Source organism: Ochotona curzoniae, unplaced genomic scaffold, assembly GCF_017591425.1.
Source record: "Ochotona curzoniae isolate NIBS_2020 unplaced genomic scaffold, NIBS_Ocur_1.0 contig_2688, whole genome shotgun sequence".
NCBI lineage: Eukaryota > Metazoa > Chordata > Mammalia > Lagomorpha > Ochotonidae > Ochotona > Ochotona curzoniae.
The window spans coordinates 24,406,984-24,428,167 of NW_024465553.1; the positions used below are offsets into that span (position 1 = coordinate 24,406,984).

The following is a 21,184-nucleotide window of genomic DNA, read 5'->3' on the forward strand; positions in this document are numbered from 1 at the left end:
CTGCTCAAATGTAAACTTGGCAGCTGTGCCACCTCCCTACTCCCACTTGCCCAACAGCAATGCCTTTGTACCATGCCAGGGATCAGACAAGGAGGTGATGTGGTACAAGGCTGAGCTATACAGGTTCAAGCATGCTGTCTCAACCCACACAGATCAAGGGTAGTCCCCCATTAGATTACAAGCCATGGGTCTCAGCCTGGCCCTTGCTTAAACAGAGGAGGAGGGGTGGGCACCGTGCTGCGGTGTTTAAGCCTCTACTCGGGAGGCCCACATTGCCGGAGTACACAGTTGAATCTCAGCTGCTCCACTTCCAATCCAGCTGCCTGCTACTGGGAAGCAGTGAATAATCATTTAAGATCCTTGGGTCCCTTCCACCCATGCTGGAGACCCAGATGGAGTTCCAGGCTCATGGTTTTGGCCTTGCCTAGCTCTGGCCATTGTGGGCATTTTGGGGGGCAGTGAGCCAGCAGATGGAAGATTACTGTTACTCTGTCTTTCGAGAAAAGGAAAAAAAAGTAATTTCTTCCCAAGCCCCTTGATGTTAAAGGAATTAGGCTCTCATGTCAAGTATTTCAAACAAATAGGTCTTAAGGCAGAAGTGAGGGGACACCAATGCCTGAGGTAAGATTGCATTTGTATCACAGGTAAGATCTGCAACCGCGGGCAAGGAACTCAGTCCTCAGGGTATCTGTCAAATGGGATACTGATGTCCACATTACTGGGAGATAGTGAAATATAACTGGAGGAATTCATAAAATCCATATTGTTAAGAACAGAACTGGCAGTCAAAATGTTACTATTATCTCAACTCCTAGTCAATCGCTGTTTCCTAAAAAAAAAGACAACATCTAATCTATTTTATCTGTTTCTTACCAACCAACTGGCCGAAGACAGGCAGCCAAAGCTGCAGAGCGGAAAGCAAGCGGACTGTTGAGCTCTCAAGCGATGTGCCACGAACAGGCACGGACGGCCCCCGGGCCTCCGCGTAAGCACATAAGCTGGATTTTGCTCCAGTGACATCATGCCCGTGACTAATATTAGAAGCCCAAGACAGATGACTTAGAATAGAATGAGAACCTCAAAGACACAAACTTCATCAACAGAAATGAACTTATTCTTATGCCCTGGCACGCTCATTTTCTCAAATATCTCAGGCTTTGCTCTAAGCCCAAGGGATAGAGCCATCACGTCAGTGACCTCGTGGAGGAAAAAACCTCAGTATTAAACACAACTCAGGGATTCTCTTACATAAAAGATGCTACTTAGTCCTAGAGTATTCTTAGGGGTGAAAAAATGAAATAACCACTCACTCAACCCTGGTCCCACACATTGTGCTAGCGCTGTGATAACAGGGACCACAGCGTTTATCCTCCCAGGGACAGCGGCCTCTGACATGGGTAGCTGGGCACATGTTGCAGACTTGGAAATCGAGGCTGGAGGGGTTAAATCGTGCGTCCAAGTTTTGGCATAAAGTAGGAAGTTCGTAAGGTTGACTTAGATAATGGCCATGGAATTCTGCAGACTTTTCTTCCCAACTGACATTAAGAGAAGTTAAATTCTGCCAGTCCAATCACCCTGATAATAATTTCCATACTAGGAATGTTGAATGGTCTTCAAATGCGGACCCCTCTACTGTTAGAAACCAGGAATGTGGTGTAGTGGGTAAAGCTACCACCTGCACTGCTGGCATCCCATATGGGTCCTGGTTTGAATCCCAGGTGCTCCACTTCCAATTCAGCTCCCTGGTCCCTGGTAATGACCTGGGAAAGCAAGAGAAGATGACCCAACTCCTTGGGTCCCTGTACCCATGTGGGTGACCTGAGAGAAGCTTCAGGCTCCCAGCTTCGGCTTGGCCCAGTCCTGGCTAAACAGCCACTTGAGAATGGAAGCTGACTCTGTGTATACAGAACTCAAAGAAAAAAAAAAAACTTAAACAACTTGGATTTTATTAATGAGCCAAGTCTTGGGCTGAAATTCATAACCTATTAAGTTATTCTCCAGCCACTTCCCTACATTCTTGCTTTCTTTTGAGAAACACACACACACAAAATCTTCTCCCAGCTGGTTCACCCTCCAAGTGCTCCCAAGGGCTGAGCATGCAAAAGCAGGGAATGAAAACATAACCGACGGCTCCCATGTGGAAGGCAGGGTCCTCGCTGCCTCCCCGTGTGTGCAATGGCAGGAAGCTCAGAGTGGGAACAGAGTCAGACTCCACCCCAGCTCCTCCAATACAGAATGTGCATGTCCCAAACACTGTCCCAAGCCCTAGGATAAACACTCAGCCCTTGCCACTACCCAACCATCATGCCAGCTTCCTTTCCCACATTTGCACCCATGGGCCTTCTTGTCACATCACTTGTAGGCTGGTTGTCACCTCCGTGTCTCCCTCCCTGACTCCAGGAGCTGTGATGAGTCCCAGCCCCTCACTTGGGACCATGTGGGAAGCCAGCCCTTCTATGAGACTAATCCCCACCGCCTGCTCCCGGGAGATATGAGCTGAGCACTCAAAACCCTTGGCTTTACAGCTGCTCAGACACATGCCCCATTAATGTAATTGACTCTGTGCCTGCCTGCAGTTCTCACAGCACTCAGCTCAGGGGCCCTGCTGATGGAATCAGGTTCACTCGTGGTCTTCCGTCAACAGGGAAGAGACGCATCTGTCACAGCATTATTACCATTATCCTGTCGTCACCACTTCTGAAATCTCCACGCCCTTCATGAACGCTGTTTACTCTGAATTCTAAGAATGTACTTCAAAAAGCTCAAGGGACAATGGGGTAAAATACTTATTTTGATGCAGACAAGTTTTGAAGTCCATGCATTTATTAAATAATATGCATATTCCATGAACTTTTTAAAGACTCCTGCCTTCTTGGAATTCTGTAGAATTTTTTTTCCCCCCAAACATTGATCATTTCTTTGTGTTGGGAATACTCAAAACCTTTTCCAGCTGTTTCGAAACATACCATTAAAATTCCACTTTGCACCTCAAATCTGACTCATGTGAAATTATAAGCTGAAGAAAAATATTAAAGCAGGACATACTAAAATGCACTCTTGCTATAATGCTGAAATAAGAATGTTGACTCATTTTCTTTTACCAAACCATCTCTTAATTTGTAAATTTGTAAAGCTGCAAGAAGAGCTCTGAGGAGTAACTGCTGGATGGGAAGAACAGCCTTTAGGCCATTTCTTACCTTGAGCCAATGACATCAAAAAGGTGTTGCCAACGGTCGTTGATTTTGTTGAGTTTGTCGTCAATTTCAGCTGCACGGGTCTTGTTGCTTGCCTTGATGAGCTGGTCCCCCATTTGCTTTAACCGTAACTTATTTTCACTAAACAGGTTTATTTCTTCCATGCAGTCCTGGCAAAGGCACCAACACATCAACCCTGAATGACTTCTCCAAATTCATTTCTTCTCCAGTTACAGATATACACCATTATTAACTTCTGAAAATGTTTGAAAAATCAAGACAAATTCTCATGTGCCTGCACACAGCTCGTTTGTGACTAGCTAAAACGTTCAGCAACATCCGCTAGGCAAATGTCCGATATTGAGTAAGCTAGGAGTCTCTTCCTTCATTCAACAGCCCCTCTGTCTCATGATACGGAGGTCTTCTCTGGGCTGAGGCAAAGTGGGCAAAGATAAATTAGTCCAACATCATTAAAATTGTTCCTTAGTATGGACTGTGTGGTGTTTGTCACAAGTAAGCTCCCATTGAGGCAAGTGCCTGGCACTGTGGTTAAGATGCCTCTTATAGCCCGATGCTGTGGCATAGTGGGTAAAGTTGCTGCTGCCTGCAGGGTTGGCATCCCATGTGAGTGCCAGTTTGAATCCTGGCTCCTTCACATCTGATCTAGCTGGTGTGCCTGAGAAAACAGTGGAGAATGGCCCAACTGCCTGGGCCTCTGCCCCATGTTGGGGACCCAGAAAAGGATCCTGGCTTCTGGCTTCAGAGTAGCTTGGCTCTGGCCAAGGTGGCCAACTGGTGAGTGGGCCAGTGGATTGAAGATCTCTCTCTCCCTCTCCCTTCCTTCTTTATGTAGCTCTGCCTTTGAAATAAATAAATCTTTAGAAAACAATGATAAACAAGATGTCTCTTGGGATGCATGGGTTCAAGTCCCAGATCAGCTCCCAATTCCAGCTTCCTGCTCCTGTGGACCCCAGGAAGGCAAGCAGGTGACAGCTCCGGTTCTTGGGTCCCAGCCATCCACGTGGGACACCTGACTGAATTCTGGATTGTGGTTGTGGCTTCTGGCTTCAGCCTAGCCCAGCCCTCACCGCTCCAGGCATTCACAGAGCAAACCTAGGCATAGAACTCAGTGTCTATCTTGGTTTCTGTCTCCTTGTTTTTCCAACAAATACAAATTATAATCAAAAAAGAACTCTGTCATCACCCGTCTGGCAATGAGGGGCCATTTCAGAAAGACAAGCCTCATTGCTATTGGCCTTACTGTTTGGCAGGGGGGATGCTGAACCACCACTGGAAGGCAGATGGTACAGTGGGTTAAGCCACCTCCAGCATCTCATCTCATAACTTCTGGTCCTGGTCCTAGCTACCCTGCACTTGTGACTCAGCTTCCTGTTAACGTGTGTGGCTGTCAGCAGACGACAGCTGAAGTGCTTGTCTCCTGGCTTTGACCTGGCTTAGCTCTAGCTCCTGTGGCCATCTAGGGAGATTTCCTTGTCTCGCCCCAACCCCTTCCCTTTCACACGAAGATCAAACCAACAACCAACAACAACAAAAAGCTAGAGAAATCAAACCAGGGTGGCCCTGACTTGTCCGTAGCATGAAGGCTGCCTAATGTGCTACAAGCCTCTTCTCTGCTGGACCTGGAGCTGGGAGATGGAATGCAGGCCCCACCTCAAGCGACCTCACAGCTCCCCATCTCTCTGAAACGTTTCCAACTTTCACCTCGGAGGGATCAAACAGAAAGTCCCTTCAAGATGCTGAGGCGTTCCTGGAAACACACCTATAACACGTGGCTCCGGGTGCCTGACGGGGAGGGAGCAGAGAATTCATAGGAGATAGAATGGCATTCACGTGGACAGCCCCCCACTCACCTTCTGTAACTTGTCAATCATCTCCTCGATGCTAATGTCCGCTGTCTGCAGCACTTTGTTCTCCATCTGCACCAGCCAGGCACATAACTCCTTATTCTTCTCATTGAAGAGGATCCACGAATTGAGTCTGTCTTCAATCTCCTGCTTGCGCATGGCCACCTAAGGAGGAAAATGTATCCGGGCAGCCAGGGAGGAAAGCTCCTTTCTCTCTCTCTCTTGCCCATCAGAAAGGTCACAAATTTCATTTTAATCAGTAGCTTAAGACCTAAGTCTATTTTTTTCCTCCTTGAAAACCTAAGGTTTAATATCAACAGCTAGTCCTTGCATCTTTGACAAATGCCACAAAAAAGCAGCGAAAGACTACCCATGAGGGGTACCTGAAAGAATAACACTTCACCTGATAGTCACCGACCACAGTCAAGTTACATACAAAATGAAAACAGGAAAAGTTGGATGAATATCAGCTACCACTCACACTGTTTGTTAGTTGCCCTTTTATTAATCATTCGTTGTAGCAATTTTAACAGTTAAATCCTTTCCCTTTTAAAAAATTAATGAAATCCAAGGTCAGTGTGGTGGTGTAGTGGGTCAAGCTATTTCCTGTGATGTTAACATCCCATGTGGGCACCAGTTAAAGTGCTCTCTGCTAACGTGCCTGGGAAAGCAGCGGAGGATTGCCCAAGTGCTTGGGACCCTGCACCCACGTGGGAGACCTGGAAGCAGCTCCTGATTGCTAGCTTTGGTCCGGCCCAGCACTAGCACTGTGCCCATTCAGGCAGTGAGCCAGAGAGCAGATCTCCGTATCCTCCCCTTTTCTCTCTCACTCTGTCTTGCTTCCCCCCTCTGTGCCTTTCAAACAAATCTTTTTAAAAAACTGAATGAACTCCTTATACCTACATGAGGCCAATGTCTTATCTATTTAAAAATTATAACCTAGATCACATTATAAGTCAAACACAGACCAAGCAAATGAGCCAGGAAAAATAAGTCAATTAAATATTCTTACGTTGCATCAGAGCTAAGCAAGCCAAGAAAAAGCCATGCCCATCATTCACATAGTCCACCCTGCATTGCCCACCATGGCTTTTGGGTAGAAATGAACGGAATGTTATCAAAACTCATCTGCCATAGGCAGGCCAACTCCAAACACTCCATTAAACATTAGAAACTCTTAAGTAGACACCAACAAAGATTCCTCCTCTTTCAGGGTTCAGTTGTGCTGCCCTGAGGCCAGCACATGGCACAGGGGGACAGGCCATCCCTCATTTGCAGGGCCGGTATCCCACACTGGAGCTCAACTATGAGTGCCGGCTGCTCCACTTCCAATTCAGCTCCCGGCTAAGGCGCCTGGGAAGAAGAGAGGATCGCCAAGTACTTGGAGCTCAGCCACTGACAAAGGAGACCTTGATGGAGTTCCAGGCTCCTGGGTCGGCCTGGCCCAGCCTGGGCCGTTGTGGCCTTCTGACCCAATTAATGGAAGATTTTTGTTTTAAGATTTATTTTTATTTGCTAGGTGGATTTACGGAGAGAGAGAGAGATTTCCCTTCTATTGGTTCACTCTCCAAATTACTGCAATAGTTATAGCTGAGCTTGTCCAGAGCCAGGAGCCAGAAGCTTCTTTTGGACCTCCCACCCTGGGTGCAGGGGCCCAAGGGCTTGGGCCATCCTCCACTGCTTTCCCAGATTAAGAGCAAGGAGCTGGAATGGAAGTGGAGCATTCAGACTTGAACTGGTACCATATGGGATGTCAGCACTATAGCTACAGAATTAGCTGGCTAGGCCACCGCACCAGCCCCAGTGGAAGATTTCTTCCTCAGCTTCTCCCACTGTCCCTGTTTGTCAGCCTTTCACATAATTAAAATCTTTAAAAAAAATAAATGCAAAGGTTTAAGCAAGGCACATCAGCCCCTTACATGTACCAAAGGATTCCGAGGCCTTGAAAATCTTTAAAACCTGAGATAAAAGTGTGTGTACATGTGTGTGTATGTATGTGTGTAAGTGTGTGTGTGTGTGTGTGTGTGTGTGTGTGCACGCACGCAAATGGGCATCAGTTAGCTAAAAGTTCTTAACAGCTCATTCAACAGATGGGGAAACCAAGTCAAATTCACTAAGATTCTCCTGCTACATTCAACAAAACCTTCTATTGTTTTTAGAACAAAGCAAAGAACCCCAATACTTATACATCCTCCCAGCCAATGTATTAAAAAGGATTGAAAAACTATCCCTGAGGGGAGAAAAAAACCCAAGCTTTGTGTTTACATTCCTCCAGGCATCTATTTATCTTAGTTTTCAAAAAACCCTGGCGTTTTCCACGGCTTCCCTCTATGGAGTTCCTGATGGAAACAATTAGGACCATGTGGGCCCCAGTCTGTGTGGCGTCTACCTCACCTCCCAGGATCCTTTTTGTTCACGGATCCTAAACATTTCCTCTCAACTTTAAAGGGACATTTAAAACCCAACTGAACAGTGAACATTTAATATGAATATGGGGGAAAAAAACAAGTGTTTGTTTAAAACACGTTCAACAAGTCCTACGGGAATCACATGACTACAGGTATTAAAAAAAAACAATGCTCCGAATGCAGTCAACAATGCCTGAAGTGCAAACTTTTTGAGGCCTTCAAATGAGATTAGGGGATTAATCTCCCTGAAAAGTATGCGTTCTTAAAACAAAGGTCTTTAAGATGCCTGGATTCCTTTGATGCCTTTCCGGATCCTGACTCCAGCAGGTACAGCATCAGAACCTAGCCACATCTGTGCTGCTAGGAAGCAGAGTCCGTCAGCTGAAATGCTGGGCCGCTTAGCAGCTCATCATCGACCAGCCCCAGGAGACACCCCGGTGAGGGCAGAGTTCTCCCGGGAATGCCCACCGGCCTGTGGGCATAAGTGAGCCTCCTGCTGTTAGGTGCTCCAGCAGCCAGCTAGGGAATAGATCTTCCCCATTCCAACTATCGTCCAAGTTCTCCCCCGTCCTCCCCCAGCGCAGGTCACGCTTCTGTTCACCCTTACAACTGCTGGTGCAACTTAGGGTACTTGTTCACAAACATTCTGCAAATTTGCGGTGTGGCTGCGCTTAGTCCTTCAGAAACAAAAGGGTCCACTTAGCTAATCCAGGTGCCCGGGAGGAGGCGGGGTGGGCAGGGGCGTCCTGCTGCTGCAGGGGGCCTCCTGGGTCCAGGACAGTCAAGCTCCTCTCCCGCTGTGTCCTGCTTGCTCTCAGGACCAGCTCCATCAGCGCCCAGCAGTGGGCTGACTTACTCGCAGGCAGAGATCGTCCCATTGTCTGTGCAAGTGCTCCATCTGCTCGCTCAGCACCATCGCGTCGTCTGCCAGGGCGCGCCGGCTCACGTCCGCCTTCATGGCCTCAAGCTCTCGCCAGGGCTGAGTCCAGCTTGCCAGGGTCTTCTCCAGATCCTGCAGGGAAACACAACTTCACTGGGGCTGCTGTGGTCCGCGAACCTGAGCGCTAAGTGTTTGATTAGACTCTGGGGGAGGGAAGGTCTGGAAAGGGGGAGGGACCTCGCACGGGACTAGGCAGCGCCTGCAGTCCTGGTTGGTCGGTCCGTTACCACCCTTTTTCTCAAAGGCAAACTCCTTGCCACCTTCGTTCCCACATTCACATCGGCTCAAATTCCTTTATTCTGATGTTTATATGATCCTAGCTAAAAATCACCACAGACACTGGTGTTTAGCATATGTGCAGTCTAATAAAAATTCTTGCATGCATTTATTTTAAAAGCCTGAAACAGATAGGCTGCACTGGGGTGGTCGTAGAAAAGTTCATGGAAAATGTGTCTGATGACAAAAGCTTCACACGGAGTGCCACGAAGGACTTGCACCACAGTCAACACATCTTTTAACTCCACGGTTTCACAAGTACCCATTACACACAGCCTAATTTTCTCATTTGTAAACACATCAGTGCTCCTGTGAAAAGTACCAACACAGCCTCTGCTCCAAGGAAATGAATGCTAGCAAACTCCCCGGAAGGATGAGTATGATGGGAGGGAGAAAGGAGCTGTTCCCAAACATAATTAGCAAGGACGCATTAGCAGCCCGTTGCCTCTGGCTGTGGAAGCAGCTGGCTCCCCCACCATCCCTTTATGATTAGATTGTTTCTGTAGTTTTAAAAGTTAGTTTCCGACACTTTGACATATACAAATTATTTTTTTCTTGAAAACAGGTATTAATGTCACAAAACCAGGGATTTATAACAAATAATCCTACTACGGAGAAAGAAGGGTATACTGTCACGTACGTGGTATGTTTCAGCAAAGCAACATCAATATTTCAAGTGATTTGACACCCACGCAGTTTTTAGGTTCTCTATACATTAGCTTCCACCAATTAGAGAAAACGTACGTTATTTGTCATTCTGGGTCTGACGTATTTCGCTTCTCATGATGTGGTCTCCATTTCCATCCATTTAAGTTGTAAAGCATTTGTCAAACTGAAACTACTACTTTTGGGGTGATCAAGAAAATAACTTTCACAGTAGGAGAAGGACAAGGGAAGGCCCTACTGAGGAATCCTTCAGGTTTTCACGCCCGTACCCTTCCTCACCTCTCAGCACTTTGTAAAAGGTCCCCACGCCCTGTTGAGAGCTGGGACCTAAAAGTCTCAAAGGTTTTCAGAAAGTTCCTGGGAAACACACATGCAGAGAGACCCACGCAGAGATCTCAACATTTCTTGCATACAAATACACTGATTTTTTTTTTAAAAAGCCCATTTTCTCTAGAAACTTATTGTAGTACCCTCTCACTACGCCATTTACACCAGAAATCAGTCTAGGGGGCAGCCACAGTAAAAATGTGTTAATTCTGACGCTAAGAGCTCTAAAAGCCACAATGGCATGATTTTACAACTGGCTGGCAAGAAATTACCCTTAATAAAACGGCCCAGAGAACTCTTTCTTTCTAAAGGTGGCACAGAGTTAACACCAAAGGACAAGCGTTATTGGTGGCACAGTAGGTTGAGCTTCAGACACCTGCCTCTCATACTGGTGTGCCAGTTCAAGTCCCACTTCTGACCCACCTTCCTACTAAATGCACTTGAGAAGGTGGTGAGAGACTGCCTGAGTGCTTGGGCCAGTGCCGCTTACGTGGGAGAACAGGATGCAGCTCTTGGTCTGGCCCAGGCAGGCTGGTGGGTATCTGGCACGTGAACCAGTGAAGGACTGCTTTCTCAAATTCTCTCTCTGCCTTTCAAATAATACTTGAAATTTAAAAAGCAGAAACAACACCAGTGGCAGAAGAGCAATCACTCTGTGACATTTCCAGGTCCTGTCACGCTTCTTCCAGTCTGATTCCTGTAGAGTAGATGGTGTGGGCAGCCTGGACACGCCCTTCTGCCCTGGAATGAGCTCAGACAACAGCTTGTTCTGGGTCCCTTCCCCTGGAATTTGAACTCCAAGCACGGCTTGTTCCCAACATGCATTTGCTATAAACTTTATGAGCCCTCCGTGGTGTTTCCCAGCCAGGGCCCAGGAAGTGGGGCCTGGCCAGAGCCCTGCTTCAAGAGATGCAAGCTCCAACTCCTTCAACCATCTACATTCTGGGCTAAATCAAGTCAGTGTGGAAACTTACCAGCTGAAAGGGACAGAGAGTTCCCAAATGGGCACTGTGGAGGAAAACTTTCAGTGAGCATAAATACACATTGCCAAATCACATCGTGAAAGGAATGACTGTCTTTTTCCACATTTTTTTTTTCAGCCTGGAGTTCTACATTTTAGCAGGGGTGAGTTCAACATGTGAAATGATCCCTGGTGATTTTTTAATTTACATTTTTATTGATTGACCTGGAATGCTGCCAGCTCCTTCACGCTATCGGTCTTATAAGACATATGAGTAACTTTCACCAAAGAATGTCTGACTGCAGGCATCAGGGGGATCAGTGGCTCAGAGGAGCCTTCCCCGAGTCACAGGACAGGGCGAGGGTCTCTTCGTTCACGCTCTGCTCGCTCAGCTCATCTGTCTTCTCCTCTTAGGCTCACCATGTTACCCAGGCCGTATTACACATGCCACCGATGTGCGCGGCCTAGTTATTCAGCTAACACATCGTTCCAGTAGATCAGACATCAGCTGTGTGCCAGCGAAGACTGCGACAACACCGAGGCATGCCCAACACCTCCCAGGCTGCCCAGAGCAGAGTTCAGGCCTCAGCTGCCAGCATGCTGATGTCCAAAAGCAAAGCAATTCGGCAGTACAGGAACACTCCCAAACGGCTTTGTGGAAAATGGAGTTAGATGAATTTATTTTGTTGCAAGGTTTCTGTAAAATGTATGCATACATTTTTCACAGGACAAAATTTTTAGGAAATTTCCAAAGATTCCTCTCTACGTGGTTTTCAAAATTTTTTCGCCAAGATAAACTGATCCTTTAATTCCATTCTCCATAAAGTTTCTGGGATATTCTTGTATGGGGTCAAGAGCTATAAAATTTTCATAAACGTTAACTGAAAAACTAAGGGCTCAAACGACATGCAGGGGGCAAGATGGTGACATGTAACACCAGATTATTTACTAAACAAGCACCAGGAAATCTGGTTACTCATATGAATAGAAGTTTAAAATGGGTCTTCACTTAAAACATGCAAAGTCACTTCTTCCGCACACAATGGTATGAATATAAAATGAACACTTGAAAACTCAGAAGGAAATGTAAGTTACGGAGATTTCCCACAAAAGCAATGTACAATCACACAGGAAACCACTGAGAAATTCACCTGCATTAAGATAATTAAAAAAAAAAAACACATTTTGCTCAGCCAAGGACACTATGAAAAAAAGAAAAAACCACCTCTTGGTGAGAAACCCTTGCAATGTCTCAGCGGCATATGTAGAACAGATCAGGAGTTCCTTCGAGGGGAAAACACAGAAAGTTTAATAGAAGAATGAATAGAGGAAATGACAGCTCACAGAGAGGCAAAGCTAACAGAACCACTACCATGAAGAACAGCTCAGCTGACTCGGAAACTGCACAGCACTACTGACACCCCCCAGACTGGCAATGTTTGAGACTGAAAGTCTGGAGGCTGGTGCTGTGGCTCAGTAGGGTAAGCCACTGCTTGTGACACAGGCATCCCAATTGCTCAGCTTCAGATCATCCCCTGCCAACGTACCTGGCAGAACCAGATTCAAGTACCCTGGCCCCTTCCTAGCACTCGGGAGACCCGGATGGAGTTTCTGGCTCCTGGCTTTGGCCTGGACTAGCCCCACCTTTTCAGCCACTTGTGGAGCGAACCAGGGGACGGAGGATCTCTTCTTCCCTACCCTTCTCCTTCTCTCTATGTTGCTATGCCTGGCAAATAAATGAATATATATTTTTTTTAATTCAAAGAAAGTCTGATAACCTTGACTATGGAAGGGACTTACACGAGATCTTTTAAAAAAAATTCTCAAGAGAAAATGCATATAATGGAAAAAAAAAACTGCAAAAATTAAATTTTATTTTGCACTAGAATAAACTTACCTTTTAAAAACTTAATTTCTAAATTTATTTGCGGGGAAAGAGACAGAGAAGGGCATAGAAGGAAAGACAGAGAGGCACATTTGAGATCGTTCTCACCTACTGGTCTGCTCTCCGTGTGTCTTGGCACTGAACGCCAAAACCTCATCCCAGCTCTCCCAGCGGCTGGAAGGGACCCAGTGACTCAGTGATCCCTGCCTCTTCCCCACGTGTGATTCAGGAAAAGGGACTGGGGTGAGGGAAGGCATTCCAATCTCCAACACTTGCTTGTAGGGGGCCAGCATCTTAATTGCTGGGTGAAACATCTGCCCCAGGACAGCTTCTAAAGTAACTTGAGAAGCCTCATCTTAGTTCACAGGAGAGGAACAGTTGGAAAGAAAAACCCGAAGGAGGAAGCCCCAAGACCCCAAGCAGTGGATTGTTGTGAAAGCCTTGGTCATCGCCACACAGGGATTATGACAAGCACTGGTTCCAGTTCTTTTGGTTCAGGAGGCGGCATTGGAAGACAGGGCCAATGTTTTCCAACTGAACACGACAACTCAGTTTTAGCAAAGAATGAGAAAGGCAAGCGCTGCACACTCGAGGCACTCAGAACGCAGCCAAGGGGTGCCCCAGGCACGTGTGGGGGTTCCAGTACCTTAACGCGCTCTTTCTCTTTCTGGAGATCTTCATGAAGTTCAGGAAGGGGGCTGCTGCTCTGTGCCTTGCAAACTTGCAACCTGCTTTTCAACTCCTGCATTTTCTTTGCACACTGCTCCCAGGTCTGTTGGAACACAAATGTTAAAACCAGTCAGGACTTGGCTTTTAACGATGCCTTGTTTAAGCCACACAATCTTTCTACTTTTAGTGCGTTTTGGTACCTCACAAAGCAATCTGGGGCCTTGTCTCCGACATGTCGTGTTCTGCAAGGGCAGCTGGGACACACTATGACTCCGGGCCTCTGCACAGCGCAGTCTGGGCTCGTTTCAAGCACTACTCTGGCCTTTGCTTGGGAATATTCCTCCTTCTTTCCCTACCCAATCCCCAATCCCTCAAGCTGCTTCCGGCTTTAGGTGTGGAAACATTTTTACCCAAAAGGCCATGCAAAGGACAAACCTTGAGTATCCACAGGCTTGGGCATATGCTATGGTAGCATTACAAGGCAAAAGCCATTGACCAATTTCCTCTTTTTGTGTGTGTGTATTGTCACGCCACTGTGGACTTAGTAACACTTATATGTCTGGCCTTCAGTTTCCACTCCTCACCATTCTGAGAGCAGTTTTCTGCTTACAGCACTGGATGGTTTACAAAGCCTTTTCAACTTGATGAAACGCAAGTATAACCTCAGAAGACAACAAGTGTTACTATCATACTTAAAATGGTACCCTGGGCCTCAGAGACCACTGCCTGGCCCAAGGATACGAGTTTAAAAGTCTTACCATCTGTTTGCCACAAACCTCACATTTTTGTATTCTCAAGTGCCTATATTTACCAGGATTGATGAATTTCTATTCCTAGGCTTACTGAAAGTAACAAATATAAAGTAAAATACTTGTCTCCAATACATCTAAACACACTTGAGTTGGTCCAAGCCTGTGTCAACACCTCGCTTAAGGAGAGGCCATTTGCCAAGAAACAGAATCCAGAGAAGCAAAACTGTGAGCCCCGGCCTCTCCTATAAGTTGCCATCTGCATTTACAAACACGGCAGATGTTCAGCAAGCACCTGCCAGTCGATGGCTTTCCACATATCCCAGCCACCAAGTGAAACTCGGGTATTTTGTTCGCAGTCGATGCCCAGGCCCTAAGTTAGCATGTGCAAGTACTTTAAATTTAAGAAAGCATTTCTGGAAAGCCTACTGATTTAGTTTGGACCACTTAAAGATGAGAAGAGAGTGAGTGATTAGGAGTAGGTAAGCTCAGAGAACAAAAAAAAGGAAAAAACAACTTAACCTTAAGGAGAGAGAAAAAACAAAACAAAACAAAAAGAACACAACATGTCAGAATTCCAAATGCACAGTAGAAGGCCAAAGGCAGAGAGCAACTCAGGGTCCTAGAGAACAGCTTGGCATTTTAAGCCAACAATATAATGGTGACTTAACCCAAGACAGACTCAGAACAAATCACAGCAGTTCGTAAAAGTATAATTGGAAATTGGACCTGGTACGGTAGCCTCATGGCTGGGGTCCTTGCTTTGCACATGCCAGGATCCCATATGGGTGCCGGTTCTAATCCTGGCAGCCCCCGCTTCCCATTCAGCTCCCTGCTTGTGGCCTGGGAAAGCAGTGGAGGACGGCCCAAAGCCTTGGAACCCTGCACCTGCGTGGGAGACCCGGAAGAGGGCTCCTTGCTCCTGGCTTTGGATCGGCGCAGCTCCAGCCATTGTAGCCACTTGGGGAATGAATCAGTGGATGGAAGATCTTCCTCTCTGTATATCTGACTTTCCAATAAAAACAAATAACTCTTTTTTTTTCCTAATAAATCTTAAAAAGAAAGTATAATCGGAAATTAGACGGACAATTCTCTTTTGTGCAGAAGTACATTCTCTAATGAAAGCAGAAAAGTGAAGAATTTGCTTATTTTCACATCTTATACCCACGGACAGACTACATGTGGAATATTAAATTAGTGCATTGAATTTTCATCGGATATGATTACATTTACAGCTGCCTAAGTCAGTACATTAATAGAACCATTATATACTTAACACTGAGCTTCTGCAAGGTTATATGGTTCTTTTACTATCTTTAGGCAACTGATAAGACATAGATTAGTCGGACTGAGGTTGCTCGGAAAATTGACAGTATCATGACCGGAAAATGACAATATCACTCTCATTTTCACATAGCAAGCCAAAATCATGTACTGTGTGGGAGCGGACAGTGTTTCAAAAAAATTCCTGGAAATGCCTATTCTGAACAGAATTTGCACACTTTAGACATTTTTCTGCAACCCAATAAACTTATCTTCTAATCCTGTTTTTCCACAAAGTTTTGGAAGACCCCGCCTATCTGAGTACTTGAGTGGAGAAGTGGGTGGCATGCGTTACCTGCACCATGCCCTGGAGCTGCTTGCCCGCCTCCCCGAGGCGGAGCGCTGTGTCCTCCCAGCTGGTCCGCAGCTGACTCAGGCTCCTGTCCACCGACCCCTTCGTTGCCAGGTTACTTATGTTCTTCAGCTTGTCTCCAGCTTCCAGCGTTAGTGCGTAGGTGGTTTTCCATCTCTGAAAATGGATTTCTTTGTTCTAAAAAAAAAAAAAGTTGAAGCTTTAAAATGTGTTTAAGCCTTTGCTTTTTAAAATGACGCTGGATAGTTGTACGTTCGCAGCTTTTCTTAAACCCTAAATAATTCTGTCCAGAATATACACATATACATTCATTCATATCAAAGGAATGCTTTCCACAGAACACACAGGATACTATCAACTGAGACTGAAAATTCTCATTTATATCAGCGGTTATGGTACAAGCGTCAACTTCCTCCTGGCTCTTCAGCATAGAATGTGCACATTATGGCAAACAAATATATAAAAGGAGAGAACGAGGGTGGGCACTGTAGCCCAGTGCTTGGGATGTCCAAATAGCATCCAGGCTGCTCCACATTTTTTTTTTTAAAGATTTATCTACTTTTATTGGAAAGTCAGATATAGAGAGAGGAGAGACAAAGATGATGATCTTCCGTCCGTTGATTCACTCCTCAAGTGACCACAACAGCTGATGCTGCACCGATCTGAAGCCAGGAGCCAGAAGCCCAGAGCCTCTTTAGGGTCTCCTACATGGGTGCAGGGGCCCAAGGCTTTGAGCCATTCTCTACTGCTTTTTCCAGGCCACAAGCAGTGAGCTGGTTGGGAACTGGGGTTGTTGGGATTAGAACTGGTGCATATATATATATATAAAGCTTTAGCCGCTAAGCCACCACGCCGGGCCCTACTCCACACTTCCAATCCACTTCCATACTAATGTTCTTGGGAGGCAGCAGAGGATGGCTCAAGTACTTGGATTCCTACAACCCACATGGGGATGTAGTTGGAGTTCCTGGCCCCTGGCTGTGGTGTGGCCAATGCTGGCTGTTGTGCGTATTTGTGGAATGAACAAGATCTCTCTGCCCTACCCACTTTTTCAAATAAACTTTTAAAAACTTTAAAAAAAAAAAAGGTGAGAATAAAAAAAAGCTAAAACAAGAAAGTATACGGTTAAGTTTATTTTTGGGTATATAAACACGTACATCAAGATGTGCACAATGGGCTTGGCGCGGTGGCACAGTGGTTAAGGTCTTCGCCTTGCATGCCCGGGATCCCATACGGGCGCCGGTTCTAATCCTGGTGGCCCCGCTTCCCTTCCAGCTCCCTGCCTGTGGCCTGGGAAAGCAGTCGAGGACGGCCCAAAGCTTTGGGACTCTGCACCCATGTGGGAGACCCGGAAGAGGCTCCTGGCTTCGGATCGGCATAGCATCGACCCTTGCGCTCACTTGGGGAGTGAATCATCGGACAGAAGATCTACCTCTCTGTCTCTCCTCTCTCTATATCTGCCTTTCCAATAAAAATAAAATAAATCTTAAAAAAAAAAGATGTGCACTAATAGGCTAGCCAATTGCTTCGTAAGACCAAGTGTACTAACAGAACAGCTACAGTGTATTAAAGAGATGCCTGAGGCAGCACAGCTGCAAACGTGCTTTTTGTGGAATTGTTTGACATCTTTGTCAAACTAATGGCTGGGGATGGTATACCAGTATAGATTTAGTGATCTGGCATAATTATAAAATATGTTGGACATGGACGAGATGGTCATTTCAATGTTCTATTATTGTCTAGAGCTATTGTCTACATTCCCAGCTAACTAGGACCTTTTTGCTTTTCACTTGTTAAACTTTGTGAAATAATAAGCCTTTTAGTATAATATAAACTGAAGATATGTTATCTCAAAAACAGAGACAAAGGAAGTAGGCAGGGAGGGAGGGAGGGTCACTATGTTACCTACAAACCATCAAATCTGTTAAAAAGGAATTCAAATTTTAAAAACTGAAATAAGGGGGCAGTTTTATTGACTGAGAGGCAGAGACAGAAAAAGACAGGGATCTGTCATCTTCTGGTTCACTCCCCAGATGCCATGATGGCCACCGCCGGGCACCCAGCCCAAGCCTCCCACGTGGCTGCTTGGAACCCGAGTCATCACTGCTGCCTGCTGGGGTCTGCATACGGAGGTAGCTGGGATCAGGGGCTGCAGCCCAGAATCCCACCAGATACCCTCATATAGACTATCAGCTGGTAACCAGTGACCCAGTGCCTGCCCCTGCAGCCCTGTTTTCATGACCTACGCCAGCCTTACTGCCAACTGATGTTGTGTTGGTCTTACTCTAACCATCTTATAGAGAGCGGGGGCTCTTCCCTTAGACCATACAAGATGACCAGATCTTGGCACAGTGCCTGAGTGGAGCAGGTTAACATTCTCGACCGGAGGAGTGGATGCGGAAAACACAGCATCCCAGCAGGATGGCACTGCACAGAGCTCGGTGGAATATACCCAGGCACCTACTCTCACTCTGTGCTCATCGGGCAATTTTCAGATGGGAAACGGACATCTCATTGGAGTGAGCAGGAGGAGTGGGTACAAGGCCTGGCAGTTAAGATGCCCACCTCCACACTGGCAATGCCTGCATTCCATGTCAATTCTGCCTCTTGATTTTCACTTCCTGCATATGCAGACCCTGGAGGCTGCAGTGATGGTTCAAGGGGTTCAGTTCCTAAGACCTGGATTGGTTTCCAGGCTCAACTCCACCCCTTATATCCATCCTTGCTTCCTGCGAAGGCCCAAGCTGGCCTCATTATTCCTGGAGATATGGATAAAATATTGTTACTGACCCTGACAGGTCAGGGACCATGCTGTGGGGTGTACGGACCCCACTCTGCTGGCCTTTCATTGGAGAAAGTGCAGCTGGATCACGGCATCATAGCAAACGTCAACCTGAGATGAAGGAAATCTTGCCCGTAACCACCACCCTGAGGTTCCCACGCTGCTGCTGGGCCTGCAGTACCTTCAGCTCCTGGATCAGACTCCTGGCTCGGCAGAGGCTGTAGCAGTCCTGTCCCTCCAGGGCAGACAGCAGGTGGCCGGTGTCGGCAAGGAAGCGGAGCAAGCCCTCTGTGGAGGTTGTGAAGTATTGCCACTGGCGCAGCAGCCCCTCCACCTCACGCTTCCTCTCCCGGACACCTTGGGCAGCTCGCTGCCAGCGGTCCACCAGCTCCGAGAATTCTGAAACAAATTCAGGCCTGAGGGAAAGAAAGAGATGGTTAGAGAATCCTGGTATCAATGTAGAGTGAAAAAAAAATAACAGTAGATGGATAATGGGAGATCAGATTTAGTCTCGATGGGCACAATTTACATGCAGGAAAAACCAGTCTTAAAACCAGTCGGCTTAAACGTGATAGGGAGCTTACCACATGGGCAGTTCGTGGGCTAGTGGGCGGGTTTAGAAGGGTTTAAAATGCCACATTAGCTGGCATTTTGCAGCACGCATGAAAACCATGTTTTCAAGCAAGCTGGAGCCTCTTTGTTTTATTTATTTATTTATTTATTTTGTCTATTAATCAATTAGAGAGTAGAGTCGGTGAGAGAGAGAGTTCCCATTTGTGCTCGGACTCTTGCCTCAACTCCTGGGCCACAACAGTCCCAAGTCCCAGAAAGCTTACCTCCTCCTGACTTCCGCTGTGTCCAGCAGTTGTAAGGCCTGAGTGATGTAAGTATCAGCCACTGTCTGGTGTACAGACACCTCGGCTTCTAACATCTGCACAGGAGACAAGACAGAAGCCATCAGCTCGGCGAATGCATCTTTCATGAATTTGGAACTTACACATTTGATGAAATCTAAGCTTTCTGAGGATATGGGAGATGATCAACTTTCAAATTTTCGAAATGCTTGAGCCCAACTGTAAAAAAATGTTCAGCCATCCCATCAGCATCATTTGTGGATATCAAACAGCTCTCACCACGCCCAAAGGCACACATAGGCAGTTACACTGCCGTGTAAAACACACACGGTGTGTCACTTATTTCTCCAATGTAGGACTCAAGCACTGTTAGTATGTCCATTTGAAGAAGAGAATACTAAGGAATAAGAGGTTCAATAAGTTACTTGAGGTCGCCTAATTTTTTGGTAGGACCAATTTCATCTTCAATGGATGACCTTAATGTGATACTGTGAAGTGACCATACACACTTCAGAGAAGCAAGCATTCACCAAGAGCATCTCCAACTATACATTAACCCAAGTGAAATTTACACCAGGTGTGTCAAACTCTAGAAAATTCAATGAAAATATGAAGAGAAGTTGAAGCTCTCTCTCTCTCACGCTGTTAGGAAAGTGGTACAAAAACAGCATTCCACAGAAGTCAAGTTGTGCCAGAAAGCTTTAAGTATCACAGGAAACCCTAGGAGTGCTGCCGCTAATAAAACAGAAAACAAACCAATGAAATTTATGCCATGGGAGAAAATTTCACAAATGATCAATTGGCAAATGAATTTGCTTAAAGATATATAAGGGTACTTCAAAAACTTTGTGGAAAAAGAAACTAAAAGATAAGTTCATTTCAGTGAAAAATATTTTGAAATCCATGCTGTGAACAGTCTTAAAAAGTTCATAAAAAGTGAGTGCTATGGGTGCCGGCTGTGGTGCAGGGCATTAAGCCACTGCCTGGAATGCCAGCCTCCCATAGTAGCACCGGTTCAAGCCCAGGCTCCTCCACTTCTGATCTAGGCCCCTGCCCTTGTGCTTGGGAAAGCAGCAGGGGATGGAGCCTGGATGGAGCTCCAGGCTCCTGCCACCAGCCTCGTTCAGCCTGGCCTTGGTGGTTTATTGGGAAGTAAACTGGCAGATGGCAAACTCTTTTTTTAACTCTGCCTTTCAAATAAATCTTTACAAACAAACAAATAAATAAATAAATAAATCTTTACAAAGAGAGAAAATGAGTATTATGAAAAACACTGTATGTGGATTTCAAAACTGTTTTCATCAAAATATATATTTTTTTCTTTTAGATTTATTTATTTTTTATTACAAAGTCAGATATACAGAGAGGAGGAGAGACAAAGAAGATCTTCCGTTCAATGATTCACTCCCCAAGTGATTCTATGCCGATTCTATGCCGATCCGAACCCAGGATCCAGGAACCTCTTTCGGGTATCCCACACGGGTGCAGGGTCCCAAGGCTTTGGGCCGTCCTCAACTGCTTTCCCAGGCCACAAGCAGGGAGCTGGATGGGAAGTGGAGCTGTCGGGATTAGAACTGGCGCCCATATGGGATCCTGGCACGTTCAAGGCGAGGACTTTAGCTGCTAGGCCACACCACCAGGCCCAATAAATATATTTCTTAATTCCACAGTCTGTGAAAGGTTGGCACTGCCTCAAAACATTCTGAGGTTAGAGGCGGAAAGGTGTGCCCCCAGCCCTGAACTTTGCTGATCTCTGCCCCAGGGTGAGCGGCTCCAGGGGGCAGCGGATGCCGAGTTACCTCAAGTGCTTTCTGCTGCTCCAGCAGGGCAGGAAGGCTGTCGCCCACACTTGCTCCCAGCTTCTCTTCTACCTTCTCCAAAAGCTGGACCCACTTTTCACAGCAACAAACAAAGTTTTCATTCAATGCAACGCCTTGCAGTTCACTGGAAAGATTGAAAGCAAACAACCCAG

The 21,184-nt window shown here is 46.3% G+C and overlaps 1 protein-coding gene across 1 annotated transcript in view; it reads right to left on the reverse strand.

Annotated features, from left to right (window-relative positions):
- Nucleotides 1–21,184, reverse strand: part of SYNE2 (spectrin repeat containing nuclear envelope protein 2) — a 309,068-nt gene that overhangs the window by 37,631 nt on the left and 250,253 nt on the right. The window contains exons 93-100 of the mRNA XM_040975466.1: nt 21,012–21,156; nt 19,195–19,289; nt 18,540–18,774; nt 15,559–15,753; nt 13,169–13,294; nt 8,324–8,479; nt 5,066–5,224; nt 3,198–3,364 (exon numbers count right to left, since the gene is read on the reverse strand). Of these exons, the coding sequence (XP_040831400.1) occupies nt 3,198–3,364; nt 5,066–5,224; nt 8,324–8,479; nt 13,169–13,294; nt 15,559–15,753; nt 18,540–18,774; nt 19,195–19,289; nt 21,012–21,156 (1,278 nt within the window). The remainder of the gene's footprint in view (nt 1–3,197; nt 3,365–5,065; nt 5,225–8,323; nt 8,480–13,168; nt 13,295–15,558; nt 15,754–18,539; nt 18,775–19,194; nt 19,290–21,011; nt 21,157–21,184) is intronic.